The sequence below is a fragment of the Phaseolus vulgaris genome, chromosome 7, assembly GCF_000499845.2.
Source record: "Phaseolus vulgaris cultivar G19833 chromosome 7, P. vulgaris v2.0, whole genome shotgun sequence".
Lineage (NCBI taxonomy): Eukaryota > Viridiplantae > Streptophyta > Magnoliopsida > Fabales > Fabaceae > Phaseolus > Phaseolus vulgaris.
The window spans coordinates 22,606,519-22,626,857 of NC_023753.2; the positions used below are offsets into that span (position 1 = coordinate 22,606,519).

Below are 20,339 nucleotides of genomic sequence, written 5' to 3' on the forward strand. Positions count from 1 at the left end.
ATCTATAGTCGAATAACTTACGAAATATATGACCGAAACCATCTAGGAAGCCTAGCCAAATACACATCGAGAAATCAAGAAACTCCCTCTCAAGGCATATCATTAACACAATTAAAGTGCACAAAATAGCTACATAATACTAGGATTAACTCAATAATTCCCACTAAATCAAATTTACCACTAAGGCTCATCTTTACCTTATAAATACACGCTTCAAGACAAGACAAAGATACGCATTATATAACATTTAGTACTCCAACAATTGTAAATCAAATCCTAACTTGAACGTCAGATGACCTTTTGCAGGTATCTCCCACTCTAAAGACCTAGGAGAGACTCAAGACCGAAGACCGAATTCATATAGGAGACTCACGTAAGAAAATATCCACACTGCAACGACAAGACCTTCGCAGCCTATACAAGAACAATTTACTCAACCTATTGCTCATAAGGTGTGATTTTGATAACCAATCAACAAGTCGTTTTTCCTAACATTGATAATCAATAGAGTTAAAGGAAATTTAACGTAACGTTTTCATGCTCGGTGATGATCCTAGTTCTAGGGATATGTAACTTAATTCTGTCTATCTAATTCCATTATTAATTGGCCGCACAATGCTTTTCGTCGTTCCTTTTATAACCTACGCAACCTTTAATCTCAGAAAATACCAATTACAGTGCCAAATACACTAACTCCTCTAAAATCATCTTCCTTCTGAAGGACACTTAAACTTCTGTTCTCCATATTGGATATCAATTCACAAATATGGAATGAGCATTTTTCTGCTCACGCGAAATACATATATTAATTCAAGACGGGATCAATCAATGACGCTCCAAACACTCGCATTGAGGGATTGCAATTCTACTCGAACCACATTATGAACATCTTTTACATGGAGATAACAAATCCGCTCACCAACCAGCGATCACTGTCCTTTGAATCAAACCAAAATACAACACCGAAAACAAAGACATACATATGATAAAGTAAAACTAAAACTGCATACTCTAGCAATTGAACATTCAGGTAATTGTATCTAAAATGGAATAAAACATGCCAATCAGATTCCAATATATACTCAAATGAATAAAATTAAATAAAAGGTAAATCCTACAAATTTAATAGACACTTGAGCCTGAAATGAATCAGTCAAAAGTAAACCAGTCAAGGTACGCATTACAAATTCAAAAAGATTATGTACCCATCTCGAAAGTTTCAGACTTCAGTTCTTCAAAAGTGTTGTCCATCAATCATTTCAATTCAAATGATACCTTAAAAGTTCTGTAACAAATAAATGTTATTTAGTGAACAAAAAAAATAGAATATAACCTGTTAAGGTTCCTCAGACCCAATAAATCACTTTCAGTTGACATTGCCACCATGACCTCAGACTTCTCATGTCTCCCTCCCTCCAAACCATCGCCAAACTCCACCAGGAGTCTGTTTCTGAGCTGTTGCAACAAGCTCCATTTCCTGGTCCAGAGCAGAATTCTTTTCACGAAGAGCCTGTACCTCATCTTCTATTGACTGCATTGATTCCAGCAACTTCTGGAGTTCTGCAATTTTGGCCTGGAAGCAAACAATTTTATTATACTCAATCCTACACAAGCATAAAGCCATATAATACTCCAAAATAGGAAAGTGAATTTGTACCTCCAAGTTAAAGCATCTTGATCTCTCAGCCACAAGTTGTCCGTGAACTGACTGGAGTTCCTGAAATACATATTTAGTTATGAAAATAGCACCTACCAATTAAATTATAGCGCACCTTCATATTAAAACTGCAATACATACCTTGGACAACTCAGCATGAGTATTATTTATTTCTTCTATCTCACCTCCAAGCTTAGAATTTTCAGCCCTGACTTCTGCAATTGACAATTCCAATATCCGTTTTTCTTCTTTAATGGCTTCAATTTTGTTTGTCACATCGTCTTTAGGATGACCATTTACAGATGAGTTGTAATTCATATCATCCAGTTGCATGAAATCCAACTTCTCTGATTTAGACAACGCATAAGCTGAAGTAACAGAAGCAGCAGCGGCGGCAGCAGCTGGTGATTGGAAAATCTTAGGACGTACAATGTCTTTTTCCTTAGGTCTCATAACAAAAACCTAAATTTGCAAGTGACCAAGCCATTAGCCATAGAATCCACTATATGGAACACCAAAATGTTAATTAACAAAACCGCCCAAAAAAATGCAAAATTAGCAAATTCATAATCTGTGGCATAACATGCAATTTGCAGTCATAATGTCAGGTAGAAGCTAGTTTAACTGAATTGAATTAAATCAATTTGCATGGGACAACAGTCAGTTTTGTCCCACTAGCGACATGGATAATCAATGCCTTTGGCTTTCGTTAATACCAAATACCATTTTTTTAATAACCATTTAGTGCAAGGTCTTTTGAATTGGACCACCTTCCATTTTAACCACTTTTCTCTCCGCAGCCAGCATTGGTTTTCTATCATTACCAAACAACCTGAGGAAACATTATGCAACATTCTCCAAGTTTCTTCTAGCCCTTGCAGTAATCTTATCTTTTCAAGGTTGTTTGACCATTGGCCTCAACATTCTGATCTCCAAAACAATAAAAACATTAGATACTTTCTCTTGTGGAGGATGTCTCTCACTGCCCAACATCAACTAGCAATAGCATAGAGCAGCATTGGTCTTGTTAATTCCATCTACCTACTTGATATTCTTGGAATTATTCCAGTATTCTTTTTGTTAAAAAAAAAAACTTACTAATTCAAGGATAATTTAGTGAAATGTTCTTAATGACTCCCATCACATTAAAAAATGTAAACCCATAGTTCACCCTCATGTGGCTTTACTTGAAAGCACTGTCTACATGGTTATGAAAATTGATATTTCGCTAATATCCTGTTCTGTAATGTTAACACATAACTACCCTGACACTTTCTTCACCCATTTATTCTTTAATGGTAAGATGAAATCAAACCATGCCAACTCACTTTTCAACTTTCAAGTCATTCCCTTCCAATTTTTCCCCAAATTCATCACAATTCCCTAGCTTCTTTTTCTAAAAGATACCACTAATATTCACATGAGATGGAGTAGGAGGTCCAAAAACCTTCCAAGTCTGCATGTGAAGCTAATAAAAGGAGGCATATGTCTAAACAAGTAGGCACTCTATCATGGCCCAAGAGGAGGTAATAGGAGATTATGATCATGATGAAGCACAAATGAGCAGAGCAATAACGAGGAGCAAGCCCAAATGACATAGCACCAAGTCTAAATATTTTGATGACTATGACTGTACAGTTAAAGGCGAAATGAAGTAAAAGTTGAGAATCCAAATTAGGGCTAAGAGCAGAGTAGTATTTTCTCAGGTTGTTAGGATCTCTAAGATTTGTTTTTCTATTGTGACTCTATTTGTTACATGTATGAGAGCCTTTCATAGGAAATAATACCAGAGAATTATCCAGTCTTTTTATTGTATGTGGAGGAAGCCTAACATGCACTATAGGCATTGCATTTTTGTGCTTTCGTTGAGAGACGAATGCTGTGTCAAAAAAGTAATGAAAAAATAGATTTCATTCTTCAATTACTAGAGAGCCAAAAAGCTTTCCAAGAAGCAATGAATACTTGCATGACCAATTTGGAAGCCCAAGTTGTTATGTTAGTAGACGAAACAATACTCATTAGATGACCTCATGCTTGAGTGTCTTTATGTTTTGATGATAACAAGCACTATAAGGTGTATTTTGATATGACAAAGCTCATTCATGTGTAGCATAAGATTAGACAAAAACAGAAGAGAAAGTGAGTAAGACTCACTAGACGATATAGCAAGAGAAAGGTTGTTAAGACGGAATAGTGGGAGATGTTGATCAGACGATCCAATCTTAATGTTCACCCGCGAAATAGATAATATAATCAAAGTGAATAGAGAAAAGAAAAATTGTTGTGCATAAAAGATGATAAGATGAAATAGCATCCCATAAGACAAAGCTCGAAGAGAGAACTTGTCAGACAAAGGATCAGACTATGGAGCTGAGAATGATCATAATATACGATACAAGTGTTAGAAGCTCCCATAAGACGAAAACTCCTCGGTAAACACATAGAAGATGAATACGTTTGCAAGCATCAAACGCACGCTGGAAATTGTTCATAGAAGACGATAGAAGAATCGTCCAAGCATTAGACGAAATGCGATAAACAGGGAAGTGTCCATGCTTAATCTTTACATTCTTGGAAGGTTTTATGACATTGCATTTATGTTTATGAATCTTATTTGACATTTCTAAATCATAGAAAACACTATTTTCAAATAAGATTATTGGTTAAATGATTTTGAAAAGTTTTCGTATTTGAGAACAAAACACAAAGAACTTGAAAAATCTCAAATGCCTTGTGCTTAAATGTTTTGTGAATGAAAAACATTTTTCATATAGGTTTTAAATGTTTCGAATACAATTGTGCAAAAAGAATTAAATTTAAAACTGCATTGGAAAGTTTTTGCATGAACAAAATTTTACTTTAAAGATTTCGAAAAATAGAGCATGAATATTTTTTATGTCAAAGAGTTTTTCGAAACACGTTTAGTAGAATAATATCCAGGTTAAATGTAATTATGCTACAATTTTCTGATTTAATATTAACTTGGAAAGAATTTGAAAATACATTAAAGATGAAAAATCTGAGAAAAGAAAGTCCCAATAATTAGAAGATATAATGAAGATTTTTGTTTTAGTGATACTTATGATTTATTATATTAATTATAATGTTCACTGATATTGAGTTTGTTCTAAAAAATTGTCCAAGGAACATAAAGACGCATATAAAGCTAAAAGCCAAATTCAACGTATGATAGGAAAGAGATGAAGCTCACAAGCAAGATTTGTGCAGATTGTGAGTAAAACAGTATCAAGGATATACAAACGAAGATATTCAGAAAGGAAGATTGTTTGTAGTGCAAATAAGTGGCAAAACGCATTGAAGGCTTATATCAGAACATTCGTTTTTGAGCGTCTACCACGAAAAAGAAAATGAATAATGCAAAAACAGAAAGATCCAAGTCCAGAATTGTTAGAACCTCAACGGACAAAGATAATACATATAAAGAAAGTATTTGAAGAGCAAGTTAAAGACGCACATAAAAGATCGATTTCCCATTCCATCAATTGAAGAATTGGTTGATGAACTCCATGGGATGCAGTGGTTTTCAAAGCTGGATTTACGCTCTGGATACCACTAGATTAGACTGAACACAAATGACACTTTGAAAACTGCCTTTTGCACACAGGAAGGTCATATGAAGTTTTGGTGGTGCCCTTTGGATTGTGTAATGTGCCTGCTTCGTTTCAGTCAACTATGAATATATTGATTAAGCCCTATTTGCGTAAGTTTGTTATAGTCTTCTTTGACAACATATTGGTGTATAGTAAGTCATTAGAAGATCATATCTCTCGTCTGGATTTTTTTTTTTCAATGCCTCGTGTCTAATCAAGTTTTCCTCAAGAGGGTGCTTGTTTGCTCAGGAATCAATAGAGTATTTGGGCCATACAATATCTAGGGATGGCGTTAGCCTAGATCTTGAGAAAATTCGTGCAATGATTACTTGGCCGACACCTACCACCATTAAACAATTGCGTGGATTTTTGGGGCTCACGGGTTTTTATAGAATGTTTATTCTACACTATGCTTCTTCTATAGTTGCTTTGCTCCTCTCACTAACCTACTGAAGAAAGATTCATTTACTTGGTCTGAAGAAGCACAACAATGCTATGACTCATACTCTCATGTCGATGTTGCCTAACTTCCAAGAGGATTTCATAACAGAAATAGATGCATCAGGGCAAGGGATAGGAGCAGTTTTGATGCAGAATAACCACCCAATTTTTTCTTTTAGAAAAAATGTTTTGCCCAAAGCTTCTTTCAGCTAATACATATGTTAGGGAGTTGCATGCAATCACCATTGTTGTCAAAAAATGGCGCACTTACCTTTTCAATAGAAAATTCACCATTCATACAGATTAACAAAGTCTTTGGGAATTAATGACATACATGGTGCAAAGATAACTACCAGAATATTGTTAAGACGATTAGAATAGTTAAGAGTCAGTTAGGGAGAGGAAGGTCAGAGAGGGAGCTTTTACATTATTTTTGACTGGGAGTTACCCTTGTGTTAAAGGAAAGGGCTCCTTTGTAGTCCCATTGTAGTTCTTACTTCAAAATACAGAATCTATTATTTTTGTTCTACAACTCTATTCTCTTTTTTCACTTGTGGGAACGGTTCTTTTCTCTTTATGTGTAGAAGATTCCTAACACAATCTTAACTCTTGAAGGCTTCATTGGGGTTCAAGTTGTTTCCATTTCAAAAGAAACAAAGAAGGCATACATGGTCCAGATGAACAGACATGCATGTCCAGATGAGCAAGCAACGTAGAGGCATACAACCAAGCACTCAAGCTACGGAGCAAACCATGCATATTGCAAAAAGGACCAATCAAAGTACAAAACCTCTCCAATGTCTATAATTGATGAAAAATGACATATCAAACTATCATAAGAAAAAGAGTGTGCTTATATATGAACCATCATTGAGGATAACAGGGTCAGTGGCAAAAGCACATAAATCAGTCTTCCTTCAAAATCAAAATAATAAATCCAATCTTCCATAGACAACAAAAGTACTTTATATCACATACCTCATTGCTGTACCTCCCATTATAGCCTCCAAAAGCTAACAGATACTTTTCTCCATCAACTCTTGCTGAACAGACACTAAGACCCTGGTAATGGTAGTAGATAAATAAATAAATAAAATAACAGGGATTGAATTATTGTTAGATATTTCAGTACAAAAAATTGCTTACAGTCATTATTGTATTCAATTACACACAAAGAGCTGCTCCCTCATTTCAATTGGTTAATATTAGCAAGTCAAAAGAAGTCAAGGTGCCCTTATGGTGTTGCTACTATCTCCCAAGGTGGCAGCCTTTACTGTCTTCATACGTAGTTTTTTGTGTGTTTTCTTTCAATAAATTCCTTTAAATCTACGTCAATCTTTGGTAGACAATACATCAGAGGAGTTGGTTACTTTCTTCCTCAAATCGGGAAGATCCTACGTTTTTATTTATAATGCAAGTGATGAACCTACTATTTTATGTTCAAGTAGTTTGCTTGCAACATTACATGTGGTGTTCTCTTTGTTAATAAATACGCTCTCACTAATTTCCACCAATCTGGAGCTCTGTGAATACGCAGTTACATTGCAGTACACTTGCTTCCAACTTTAGCAGGAATTCCGCAGAAACTTTATAATTTTAGATGTACCACCAAGCTTGCTTAAGTTAATGAATTTGAGTTCTATGGAAAAAGATTCCTCCTCCTTTCCTTTTTATTGCATCAGACTTTGTGAAGGAATATGTGATTTTGAAAAGAACAATTCAATGAATTATAAACATATATTCTGCGCCCAAAGATAGAACCCACGTCTTATAGTGAGGATTTGATCTTGCAGAGTGAAAGAGTCAACAGTCAAGAAATTTCTTTTTCAAACAGTGATGTAAGCATATAGGCTCATCAAGACAAGGATATGATTCTTCATTGGATAATACCCGACTTTATTATGAAATCTAGACTTAAAATTAACCAGGATTTTTCTCATCTTTCAGACCTACTGTGATTCTAGATATCAACAGATAAAATTATTTATGTTCTTCAAAGCTTATAGTTGGAGATGTCATTCTAGACTCTACCCACTCTCACTTACATCTAAACACCATAAATTGATAAAAAAAGTGAATGTTCTAGAACTCCCATTTATTGTTCACTGTCATGGACCTCTAGATGAGAGAAAGAAGAGGAAACTAAAAACTACGATCTCTTTGTATTGTAAAAAAGAGAAATAGGAATGTTAGGTGTTCCTGCTTCAGTGTTTAGGATAAAACATGATCCCAGTCAACTGAACCTGAGCTAAATTTACAGGAACCGACTCAAATCCTAAATACATATATAGTCATAAAGCAGCCCTAAAATAAACAATCACAGGTACGGTGACAAACTCTAATACGAACCTTGGAGAAGAAAGAACAACAATCCTTCAAATAATATTCCTTGAAATGTTAAAAATATAAAATAAATTATTTCACCAAGTAATTACCTCACTAGAAAGTGGATCTTTTTGCTTCACAGCAGTCAATACTGACCATACAAGCTTAGACATGTCTAACACCAGGGTTTCAGGGCAACCTGTGTTGCAAATTAGATAATCATACAATCATGAAGAATAACAACTAAAACTATAATGTATAGACAATTGATGCAACAGTAGTTTACCCCATCCCCTTCCCTTTTGCATAGTTTCTTGTGGTTCATTTAAGGTTTTAATTAAAACAAGGAGGCCAAATGTTTGTGCAAAGTGTGGTTTATACAGGTGTATTTGGCTGGAGTATAAAGCCTCCCCGTCCACTTAAATTTGTTTCAAGATGATTCTGTTTCTGGTTTCACAGTAGGGTCAATCTCAATGCAATTTCAACAAGTTATTATTTCTGACATGTACAAGGAGCGGAAATACATGCTGAATTATTGAATTTCTGTTTTGAAGAATATTTTATCTGCTTCCTTGAAGTTTTATTTTTCACTCCTCTGATACTATTTCTTTTTAATTTTAAAAAATAAAATACTTACATACCATTTCTATTATCTCCACCACCAACTATAAACCAGCTTTCATCAATAGTGACACCAGCATGACCAGCCCTGGGAGATACTAAATCACCTTGAGTTTGTGGTTGGGACCACTCCATCTGAACCAAACAAAATTGTTAGATCAATATATGTTCAATGCTAAATTTGTATGGGGAAAAAATTACTTGGAGGATCAATGGCCAAAAATCAAACAACATCTGGATAGGTATATGTAAATTGAAATCAATCAAAAGTTAAAAAAGGAATACTGAAATTGTTCTTCCCCTTCATTCCATGGATTACCGGATCCAGGTTAACATAGTAAGCAAAATAAACATTATGTTTGCAACTTTACGCTATACGTAAGAAGCAAACACATGTAAAGAGATCTTTACAAACAATAGTACTTGCCAAGCATGAGATGAAAAAAAGTGTATGTGTTGTAAATATGTACCCTAGCCATCATCAATGACAAAGTATGTGTTGTAACTTGTAAGTAACAGAGATAAGTGTTGCTTATCTTTAAGATATCATGAGATCTTTGTTTTCCTATCTTCGGTTATTTCCTTACTTAAGCTTACCTTTTAAAAGGGAGACCAGTGAATATACATTCCACGCAACTAACATACCATTCTGTTTCTTCCAACTGTTTGTCAGCTATTAGCTTTTTCATTGAATGAACTTCAATAGATACAAATTTCAGAAAAAAAAAAAAACACAACACAAACACTTGTACACTTCACATAAATTTTGTAATGAAAATTTCCAATGGAGAAGCAGATCTATATTAGATACATATTCTCATAGAAAGTATAATTACTAGTTCAACAAATGTCTGCTTCTATTTGTTCCAAATATCACCTACGGAACATTCTCACTAATGAACCAAGTATTTTAGTAGCCACCAGCAGATACTTTAAACTAAACTCATCTAATTTTTTCTTAAGGTAAAATAACTTTCAGTAAAGATAACTTATCAACCAAATAAATTTAAGTCCTAAATTATCAGTTAATATTAGCCAAATGCCTTGACACCATGACAGTCCACAATTCCATCATATAACAGGAATAAGCCTGAGTGGGACAAATGATTATCATGGAGTTGCTTTCATTTATCCTTATCCATGTACCTAGGAACAAAATTCAGATAAAGATTCCAATTTCATTTAGTGGCATCCCTAGTGATTTTTCCCCCTTAATCAGTAAGCAACATCACTATTTCTAGCAGTTAGATGTTAACAAGTTTTTCCTCAATAACCATTGAATGTTATTTCATGATTCATCAAAATATTGATCCAGAACTAGTATATATTTATACACAAAAACTGTGACTAAATTTTATTGGATTGAGTGCTTACTACGAGGTCAAAAACTATAGCTAATAATTACAGAACAATTCTTTTCTACTTAACATAATAACCAAAGTGTCACAATTCGATTGTGACTTAGCACATATGGCCCAGGACAATTGATGCAACCCGCAATAATTGCCCCTCTTGGAATCGAACTTGTGACCTTTGTTTCAATACCAATTATTGAATCGGACGCTTACCACTAAGCCAAAAGTTATAGTTAATATTTAGGATGCAACTCTTTATACTTAAAGAGTGTAGCAGTCCAAGCGTCACAATTCAATTTGTGACTTGGCCCAGCTAGCCTCTGCCAATGGAAAATTGATACAACCCAGTTCATTTTATAAGAGAAAAGAAAAAGGTGCAAGAAATTCCAAAGCAAGATAACATCAACATGCTCTACAGTCTAAAAAGCAATTTGGTAGGAAAAATTAGAATGTTCATGGTTTTTTTAGAAAGAAAGGCAAAATGCTGGAATACGTATATGATAAGATAGGATACTGGAAAAATAGGAGTTGCATTCTTTGACTCCATTGTTATCACAGTGAATACTATTCCCTCAATCCCCACCAATGCATACATGCCTTAAATCTCAAATATATTTTTCCTTTATAGTGTACACTAGGGTAATTGGAGGTCTAACAGTATCATATCAAAATTCACTTTTGTGCATTGTTATACACAATTTACTGATCACCCTAGAATGGAAAAAACAAGCTTAATAATAATTTGATTTAATTAAACATGCAAAGAAAAAGTTGGTGAATACTATTCACGTACTGTTTGCATGTCTAATAAATGAAGATCATTGAAGAAAACAGAATGAGAGCAACCACCAAAGATTAGAAGGTATCGCTCTCCTTGAATAGAAGCTGCATGATCGTATCTAGGAGATGGAGGTGTCTGGCTATCAAAATCCAAGAAATTGGTATGGTCAGTCATATGGAACTTATCTTAAGCATGAAAACACACTTTCTGAAAGTGTAAAATTGATACCCCTTACATAGTCTCTATCATTTCCCAAGTCATACTTTCCAGATCAAGAACATGGACATCATTCAACAGCTTCCTGTTCATATCTTCTCCACCAAACAATATCACTCTTGAACCAACTAGCGTTGCAGACTGTCCCACACGGGCTACCTGGGAAAATAAGTTGAAAACATCAAATATCTTTTCAACTACAATCAAAAGGATTCCAAAATTACATATACAGATAATACAAAGAAATACTACATAATTGAATATTCTACATACATGATTCAAAATGAAAAGAAAGTAGGAATATAATGCAACTGTAACAACCAATCCTCATCCCATTAACAGGGGCTGGTTACATGGATTCATCAGCACAATTAAACTACATAAAAACTTTTAGATTAGGACAATGAAAACATTAACCAAACAAAAAAATCAACATCTAAGAACAGAACATCCAACTTTTAGATCAATGAATACACTTACTGGGACATTTCCAGAAGTCTTAATAACTCCAAACTGGCATGTTTCAATGTCAATGTATTGAACTGAAAGAAGTTCAATGAACATTGTAAGTTTTGTATGTGTTACCATGTAATAATATGCCATGCATGGATATGAAATAATCAGGCAAATATATGATTTTCCCCCCATTATAAAAAACATTGTATAGATACTAGCCTGTTAATTCAGCAGAAGAGTCCCGTGAACTGCCACCAAGAAGAAGCAGTTTCTCCCCCCACCTAATCTGCAGAAATTTCCAAGTCTATATCAGAACAAATCAAATATCAATATTATCCTTTTATCACTAACACTCATGGTTCCAGTAGCCAAACTGGAGAATTTCATACTATAAGCATAGATGCGCATCAAGAGAGTTGTCATACAAATTACCATATTGTGACCAGATGTGGCAGGAAGAAATTCCTGTGAGCTATTGCCATCCTCTTTTCCAACCTTTGCTTTTAGTTTCAGAGAGGACCACGTCAAACTTCTTAAATCAAAAACCTGCAAACAGCTAAATCACATGACACACGACAACAAGTCCAGGATTCAGCAGCATTGGTGTATACCAAATACCTGAACATCAGATAAGTGTCGCCCATTACGACTCCCTCCAGTAATGTATAGTTTTTCATCAACTACTGTTGCAGCATGCTACAGTGAATAATAGATAGAGTAAGTATCTGGTCCAAGGCAAAGGAAGGACTTCACATAAGAAGCCTAGAAAGCCTAAGGACTTCTAGTATTCCAAAGAAAAATAACTCATAACAAGACCCAATCAGGACCTTTTTTACCGTTTTGTTAGAAAGGATATCTAGCCTAGTTTTCCTTTTAATTTTCTATTATGCGATCCTCTAATAAATCAATGAAAGGAAGAGAAGTAAACCTTATATCGAGCACCTGGACGAGCACCAGATACAGTGACTGGTACCCATTCATCATATGTAAGCTCCGTATACCAATTGTTGATTTCCATATCTCTCCAGTACTCTTTTAGACCAGGAAGAACTTTTTCAAATCACCTTTAATTTTATGTTGTCAAATTAACTGTCATAAACAGGAAACAGATCTTAAATGACAAATTCTCAACAGAACACATATAAAAAATCCATAGGAGTAAAACTAGGAAGCATGGACATGAGAATACAATCAATTTTAAATATTAGAAGCAACGTAGTCGAATTCTTAAGTTAACAAGTAAACTCATTAGAGTCTACAATTGTGTTGAGAACAAATTACCCGACTCTCAAATTCCTTTATGGGTAAACAGGAGTAAACTCACGAGACCTATTGACTCAAGATGCGAGTTAGCAAATTTGAAATAAAATGTAACTTTTGCCCCTGTTGACACTGAAATGTTAGTGTTTCACTATGGCTAAATAACTGTCTGAGCGTCATGAGAAGTACCATATACGTAGCCAACTATCTTAACAAAATTTAAGAGCAATCTACACGCACCCTCTCTGTTATTTTAACAGAAAATTACATATCAAAATCCGCAAAGAAATCACAATCTATAGCTGCACCCTGACTGCCATCAAAGAGCATTGAGCTATTATTTGTTCGTGAGATAATACTTCTTTCCAATCTAGCAGAGTTGCTTAAGTCATGCCAACTGATGCCAACTAAAAGGACTGGTCAGTAACCACATTGTGATCTCACGCTTCTTAGGTACACAATTTTACAACGAGTAACGATTATGTGACCCAACTCTCCCATTACCAGAGATATTATTAAAAAAAAAAGAGAAGCTACCACTAGCATTACTCTACACTAAGTTACTAAAAAGAAACAAGTTCCAAAATGCAGCAAAAACATACTAGCACGAAAATCAGGGACTCTGGAATGCTTCTTAACTTAAAATGTTCGAAATTACAATCACAAACTTCACAATTTTCATAATCACGTGATTTTCGACAATGCTTTGACATGCAACTTTGAACATCTGAAATTGCAAATCCAGATCGAGTACACCGCCGAAAATCACCCCGAATTTCAAATCCTAACGGTTAAATTATATTCAACAGAAGTTAAGATAGCATATAAATTCGAAATAGGAGCAAATAGAAACGAATGGATTGGAATGAAAGTGAAAAAGAGTGAAACCTGTCACTAGAGAGAATTGGCAGATCTCGAAACGCCGTCGTCTGGTGCAGATGAGGAGTTCGGACGGTGGCGGATCAAGAGCCACCGTCAGAGATCTCAATAGATACGTTGTCGTAGCCGAGACGGTTGTGGCGGACAGGCGCGACAAAACAAACGTTACGGCAAGAAGCTGTGAGTTGTTGCAAGTTGTAACTTGACACTAATCGTACCACCGAGACTAGAGAATAGATGGTGACAAACTTAAATTTATTTTTTGGTATTTGCTTATCAACTTGCTTTTTGGCATTTTATTTAAAAAAAACACACTAAAATCTCGTGAACTTATATCTCTTTTATAAAAAAAAATAAACATCATAAATTTTAATTCTATCTTAATTTTTTTTTTACATTTTATGAATAGGTATTTGAAATTAGTTTATTATATAAAAAATTTCATGTTATCCATCACTATACAACTTGACATCTCAGCTAGGCTAATACCTCAAGTAACAACAATCATCTGCCATCACATGAAAAAAGTATTATTAAAAAAGAGAAAAAGAAAGAAAATACAAAAATATGGGGACTAGACCAAAATTCACATGTTAAGAAAAACGATACATAGGTAAACTATACTTATTCATAAATAATTCTAAGAACAGACTAGATGGAAGTCTATTATACCAATGAAATGATTCTCTATGAATGAACCCTAAATTAGCCAACTTATCAGCACATGCATTTCCCTCACAAAAAATATGAGTAACCCTAAACCTGATTGTCCTACAGAAATTAAGACAAGTATTTATTCCATCGATTACGAAGCATCCACGGAACATTAGTCCTACGCAACACATACCAAGACAAAATCACATTCAAGCCAAACATTAGTAAGTTCCATCTTTTGAGTTTCCTCCATGGCATGTATAACTCCATAAAACTCTGCAACTAAAGTAGTCTGAACTTCAAAAAACCCTGAAAAAGCACCAATAAATTCTCTCATACTCCCACGAACAATACCACCACAAGTAGCAAGACCAGATACCCTAGCAGCCTCATCAATAACCCAACCTGGTGAAGGAAATTCTCATCTAACAGGAAGAGGACGAAGAACTTTCCCACTAGGAGTCTTAATACAAAAAAGAGGTATTTGAAATTAGTTTCGTTCTAATTCATTTTTATATTTATACACACTACAAATGTTTTTTTTTATCAAATTAGAGTTTAATAACGTATGCTAAATGTCGATTGTTTAATGATGTTACAGTTCCTTTTGTTCATGTATTAAAATATAATAAAAAATCAATGTAGAAAAATTTTAAAACAATAAAAAGTGCATTTAATTTTTACTTATAATTTTACTATGTTTTATTATTTGAAAAAAAATTATAATAAAAATTAATGAAATTTAAAATAAAATAAAATATCCACGTTCACCGCATTCTGCTTTCCTTTTTTGTTATCATGATTTAATTCCATAGATTCAAGATTTAAATGAAGAAAAGAAACTGTTGAGATTTTTGCTTTGTTAGTGGTAAAATAATTTAGTATAAGAGATTTATTTATAAAATAATTATTTTAAAATTTAGTTAAGTAAAAGGTAATTGTGTTTACAAAATGAAGTTAAATTGGTTAAGATAAAATTTAGGTTTGAAGTATTTATTTAGGAAGAGAATAAATTTAAAAAAAATAGAAAGAAAATAAATTTTAAAGTGTTTATTTATAAAATGGGTAAAGTTTAAGAAATTAAGTATTGTTTCCTTTTATTTAATTAGCTAAATAAACGTTTACATTAGTTTAATTATCGGTCAATTTGAAATATAATAAATAAAAATAATACATAAAAAAAACTATTTTCATATTTGTGTTTACTCAATGTTAAAAAATATTCGTTTAATCATAATTTTATGTATAAATTATAAGAGGAGTCGTTTTTATAAGTATTATATGAGATGATTTTAAAGTTGATCAATAATGATAATTTTATTGGAAGTTAAAAAGTTTATATATATGTATTAATTTTTTTCTAAAAATCTTATTTCTATAAAATATAAGTTTTTTTTTTGTTTTTTTTACTAGTGTAAAAAGAAGAAAATGATACACTTTATTTAGTGCGGCTTTTGCGCTACCCGCTTTCGTAAAAAATGCGGTGGCATTTTTGAAATTATTTTGATTTACGAATGCGGTTATACAAATAACCACACTTGTAAATCAAAGCGCATGATTTACGAATGCGGTTAAAGGTAAAACCGCATTTGTAAATCAAAGAATTTTGATTTACAAATGTGGTTTTACCTTTAACCGCATTCGTAAATCCTTTTTTACCCTAAATTTTGAAGCGCGCCACACACAATTTCAAACTTTATTTCTCGTCTTTGCCTTCGTTTCGCGTTACACTGAGTTCGTCTCCTTCTGCTGCATCTGCATTCCATTTGTGCAATGTAAGTTTCTTGAACTCTCTTTCTTCCTCTTCATCTTCACAAATATATGCATAAATGTTTTTCGTTTTTCTTATATATGGTTTTTTCCTTGCATTGGTGGTCTCGAAGCACTGTTTTGTTGGCTGACATTCGTTTTTCTTACATTGTTTGGTTTCTCGCATTGCTCAGTACTCTTTCATTGTCTTCGTGATTTCTTGTGGATTTTTTGGTTTGCTCCATTGCTGCTTCCCTGTCCGTCGTCGCTTCTGCTGCCGCCACCGTTGTTGGCGCTCCCGTGACTCTTCATCAACGTTGGCTTCACACAAGATTGACGATGTTTTAAAATTTTTAATTTTTTTTTAATGATTTGGCATATACAAGTGCGGTTAAAGCAAATAACCGCACTTGTAAATGGTATTTATAAATGCGGCTATATAGCCGCATTTATATTTCTTGATTTACAAGTGCGTGTTGATCAAATGCGGTTATAAAGTCGCATTTATAAATTCAAAATAGCCGCATTTGTTTTATGTTTCTGCATTAGTGTTTTTTACTTTCTATTATTTTTCTATGATTTTTTTCCTTTTATATTTACGAAGTTATAAGTTAGAAAATAGTGAATAATAGACATTCAAATTTTAATTATGGTATATTTTTTGTTATATTTCATTTTGATATTTTTCTATTGTGTGTGGTTTACATATGTCAATTGGACAAAAAAAATTCTCATAAGTAAAAATGCTTAACGAATGTGATGTGATTCCAATAGCCACATAGAACAAGATTCTTGACACTTTGAGGAATCACCTTGAGCTGGAAAATGTAGAGGCACTTTCTTAGAAGTTGGATCATGGTTCTAAGATCAAGAACTCACCAATAACAAGTACCAAATCCCAAACTCATTTGGATGAACCAAATATTGTCAAATTGAATCAACAAAGGAATAGAAACTAGATTAACCGAACAGAATTAAGCTACTAAACAAAAGAACCGAACAGAATTAAAAACAAAACAGAATATAGGTGCTGAAAATAGAAAAACCGAAAGCTAGACAACTCACAACACAAGGCAACATGAACAATTGAAGAAGAAGAAAGGAAGGAGAAGAGAATGCTCATGAAGATGGAAGATAGGTTGGATGATCACGCCACTAGAAGTATGGATGCTCCTAGATGAGTGTGGAAGCCGCCACTTGAGGAAACCATGGTCCTTCAAGATAAGACTAGAGTAGAAGCTCAAAAGCTCTCCAAATGCTCACTCCAATTTTGAGTATAGTTTCTTTAGATAAATTCAAATCTGAATTTTACAAGGAAGACACCTCTATTTATAGCCTAAGGTGCTGAAAAATGAAAGCTAAACAATTCAAAATTCCCTCCAAAAGCCATCTAGAACCGGTGCTAATTGCCTAAGCAAGGAAGGTGTGATCCCTTCCTTCACTTTGGCACCCCCTATTCTACTCCTACACCTATCTACTAATACACCCCCCTAAAGGTCCTATTTAAAACCTAAAAGATGCTATAACAAAAGAGGTTTCTAAGGTTTCCCTCTAAGCACCTTCAACTAAAGACACTACAAAAAGAGAAAATAAATGTCCTCTAGCTCCTAAGGCTTTGAACATGCTTCTTGTAATCCTTTGAGGTGGACTTTGACCTCCATGGGCGTCCTCCATTTGTGCCTCCACCTCTTCTTGAGCTTGATGAGTGGCCTCCATGTTCTCTTGGGCTTGATCTCCATCATACTCCCCGAGTTGGAGAGAATTCGACCACGAATTCTGGAGACCTACAGAAAAAGGAGTTAGATCGCTGACATTAAAAGTATGACTACCTAAGAATGTATCAGGCATATCTAACTCATAAGCATTGTCATTAATCCTCTTGAGGACTTGGAAAGGTCCATCCCCTCGAGGCAATAGTTTGGACTTCCTTTGAGTAGGAAAACGATCCTTCCTCAAGTGAAGCCAAACCCAATCGCCCTCATCAAACAACAATGCTTTTCTCCTTTTATTGGCAAGTTCAGCATACTTGCCAACCTTCTTCTCAATTCTCTTCTTGATGTCTTTATGCAAAGTTTTTACAAAAGAAGCCTTTTCATCCCCATCTTTGCACAAGACATCGTCAAGAAGGGGAATAGGAAGAAGATCAAGAGGTGTTAGGGGATTAAACCCATAGACCACCTCAAAAGGAGAATGGGAGGTGGTAGAATTTACTACTCGGTTATATGCAAACTCAACATGGGGTAGTAAATTCTCCCACACTCTAGGATTCCCCGAAATAAAGCATCTCAATAGTTGTCCCAAAGGTCTATTTACCACCTCGGTTTGACCATCAGTTTGTGGGTGGCAAATGGTAGAAAATAAAAGCTTAGTTCCAAGCTTGCCCCACAAGGTCTTCCAAAAGTGACTCAAGAATTTAGGATCTCTATCGGACACTATAGACCTAGGAATCCCATGCAAGCGAACCACTTCTTGGAAGAAGAGGTTTGCAATGTGGCATGCATCATCCACTTTGTGGCAAGGAATAAAGTGAGCCATCTTTGAAAAACGATCCACTACCACAAAAATGGAGTCCTTTCCCTTTGATGTCTTGGGTAAGCCTAAGATGAAATCCATAGATATATCCACCCAAGGCTTTGAAGGGATAGGAAGAGGAGTATAAAGACCATGGGGATGCATACAAATGTTCCTTCCTAAGGGTTTCCAAAACTTGCCTAACATGCAACCTATGGTCATTCAAAGATAAGTTATAAATGAGAATGTCATCAAAGTAAACCACAACAAACTTACCAATGAAAGGTCTAAGAACATGATGCATGAGGCGCATGAAGGTACTTGGTGCATTAGTTAAACCAAAAGGCATAACTAACCACTCATATAAACCAAAGTTGGTCTTAAAAGCCGTCTTCCATTCATCACCCGGTTTGATACGGATTTGATTGTAGCCGCTTTTAAGATCAATCTTTGAAAAGATTTTTGAACCATGTAATTCATCCAACAAATCATCTAGTCTAGGTATGGGATGCCTATACTTAATGGTTATGTTATTGATGGCCCTACAATCCGAACACATTCGCCATGTGCCATCCTTTTTTGGCACTAAGATGATAGGCATAGCACAAGGACTCATGCTATCTTGCACCCACCCTTTTTCAATCAAAGCCTCAACTTGTTGGCGAATTTCCTTGGTTTCACTTGGATTGGTCCTATATGCAGGACGATTTGGTAAAGAAGAGCCCGGTATCAAATCAATTTGGTGCTCAATCCCTCTCAAAGGTGGAAGTCCATTTGGAGGATCTTGAAACACATCTTTGAACTCTTCTACCAAATTTTCCAAGCAATGAGGACTATCAACAAGTGATTCTATGCTAAGAGTTCTAGGGATGGCTAAAAAAAGAGGATGATGAGCCACTATTTCCCTTTCAATGTCACGCCTAGACACAAGGAGTGTAGGCTTAGAACTCTTATCTTTTTTATCTTTTTCACTCTCCCTCTTTTTCTTCATGATAACTTGGTCCTCATGGACTTCTCTTGGAGAGAGAGATTTTAAAGTAACCTTGTGACCATGGAATTCAAAAGATAATTTGTTGGTAAAGCCATCATGTAAAACTTTTCTATCAAATTGCCAAGGCCTTCCCAAAAGAACATGAGTGGCTTCCATGGGCACAACATCACATAATACCTCATCTTTGTATTTTCCAATGGAGAAATGGATGAGGACTTGTTTATTAACAATTATTTCTCCTACTTCACTAAGCCATTGTAATTTGTAGGGCTTTGTATGAGAGATAGTAGGCAAACCAAGCTTATCTACTACTCTTGTACTAGCCACATTTGCACAACTACCCCCATCCACTATCAAGGAACAAATGTTGTTTTGAATAAGACATCTTGTATGGAAAATATTTTCCCTTTGACTTTCATCAAAAGGTTGTGAAACTTGTCCAAGAAGTCTTCTCACAACTAACAAGTCCCCTTCAAGTGGACATTCGCTCTCTTCCTCACTAGATGCATGAGAATGCAATGAATGCTTTGAAGAATCCGAATCATGCTCACTAACTACAATGCCCTCATGCATGTACATACTTCGTTTGGAAGGACAATTTGCAGCAATATGACCATAACCCATACATTTAAAGCATTTAGTGTTAGATGTTCTAGTGGGAGACTTAGGTCTAGATGTTGATGGCTTAGATTCCTTGGGTTTGAAAGAAGAATCTTTGGAAGGATGTTTTGAAAAAGAAGTTTTGTTTCTCCAAGACTTGGAGTAGTATCCATTATTGGAAGCATTTTTAAAAGAGTTTTTCTTAGCAAGTTGGGCTTCCACCTTCATTGCA

The 20,339-nt window shown here is 34.7% G+C and overlaps 1 protein-coding gene across 1 annotated transcript; it reads right to left on the bottom strand.

Annotated features, from left to right (window-relative positions):
- Positions 1-1,077: 1,077 nt before the first annotated feature.
- Positions 1,078-13,877, bottom strand: LOC137828595 (acyl-CoA-binding domain-containing protein 6). Its single transcript, XM_068635235.1, has 14 exons — positions 13,612-13,877; positions 12,392-12,552; positions 12,082-12,159; positions 11,896-12,009; positions 11,683-11,749; positions 11,488-11,549; positions 11,027-11,166; positions 10,804-10,930; positions 8,676-8,790; positions 8,145-8,233; positions 6,688-6,771; positions 1,799-2,119; positions 1,658-1,717; positions 1,078-1,573 (listed from the first exon to the last, which is right to left on the bottom strand). Exons 2-14 carry the CDS (start codon positions 12,479-12,481, stop codon positions 1,400-1,402), a joined length of 1,521 nt encoding a protein of 506 aa, XP_068491336.1. The 5' UTR covers positions 12,482-12,552; positions 13,612-13,877; the 3' UTR covers positions 1,078-1,399.
- Between the last annotated feature and the right edge of the window lie 6,462 nt (positions 13,878-20,339).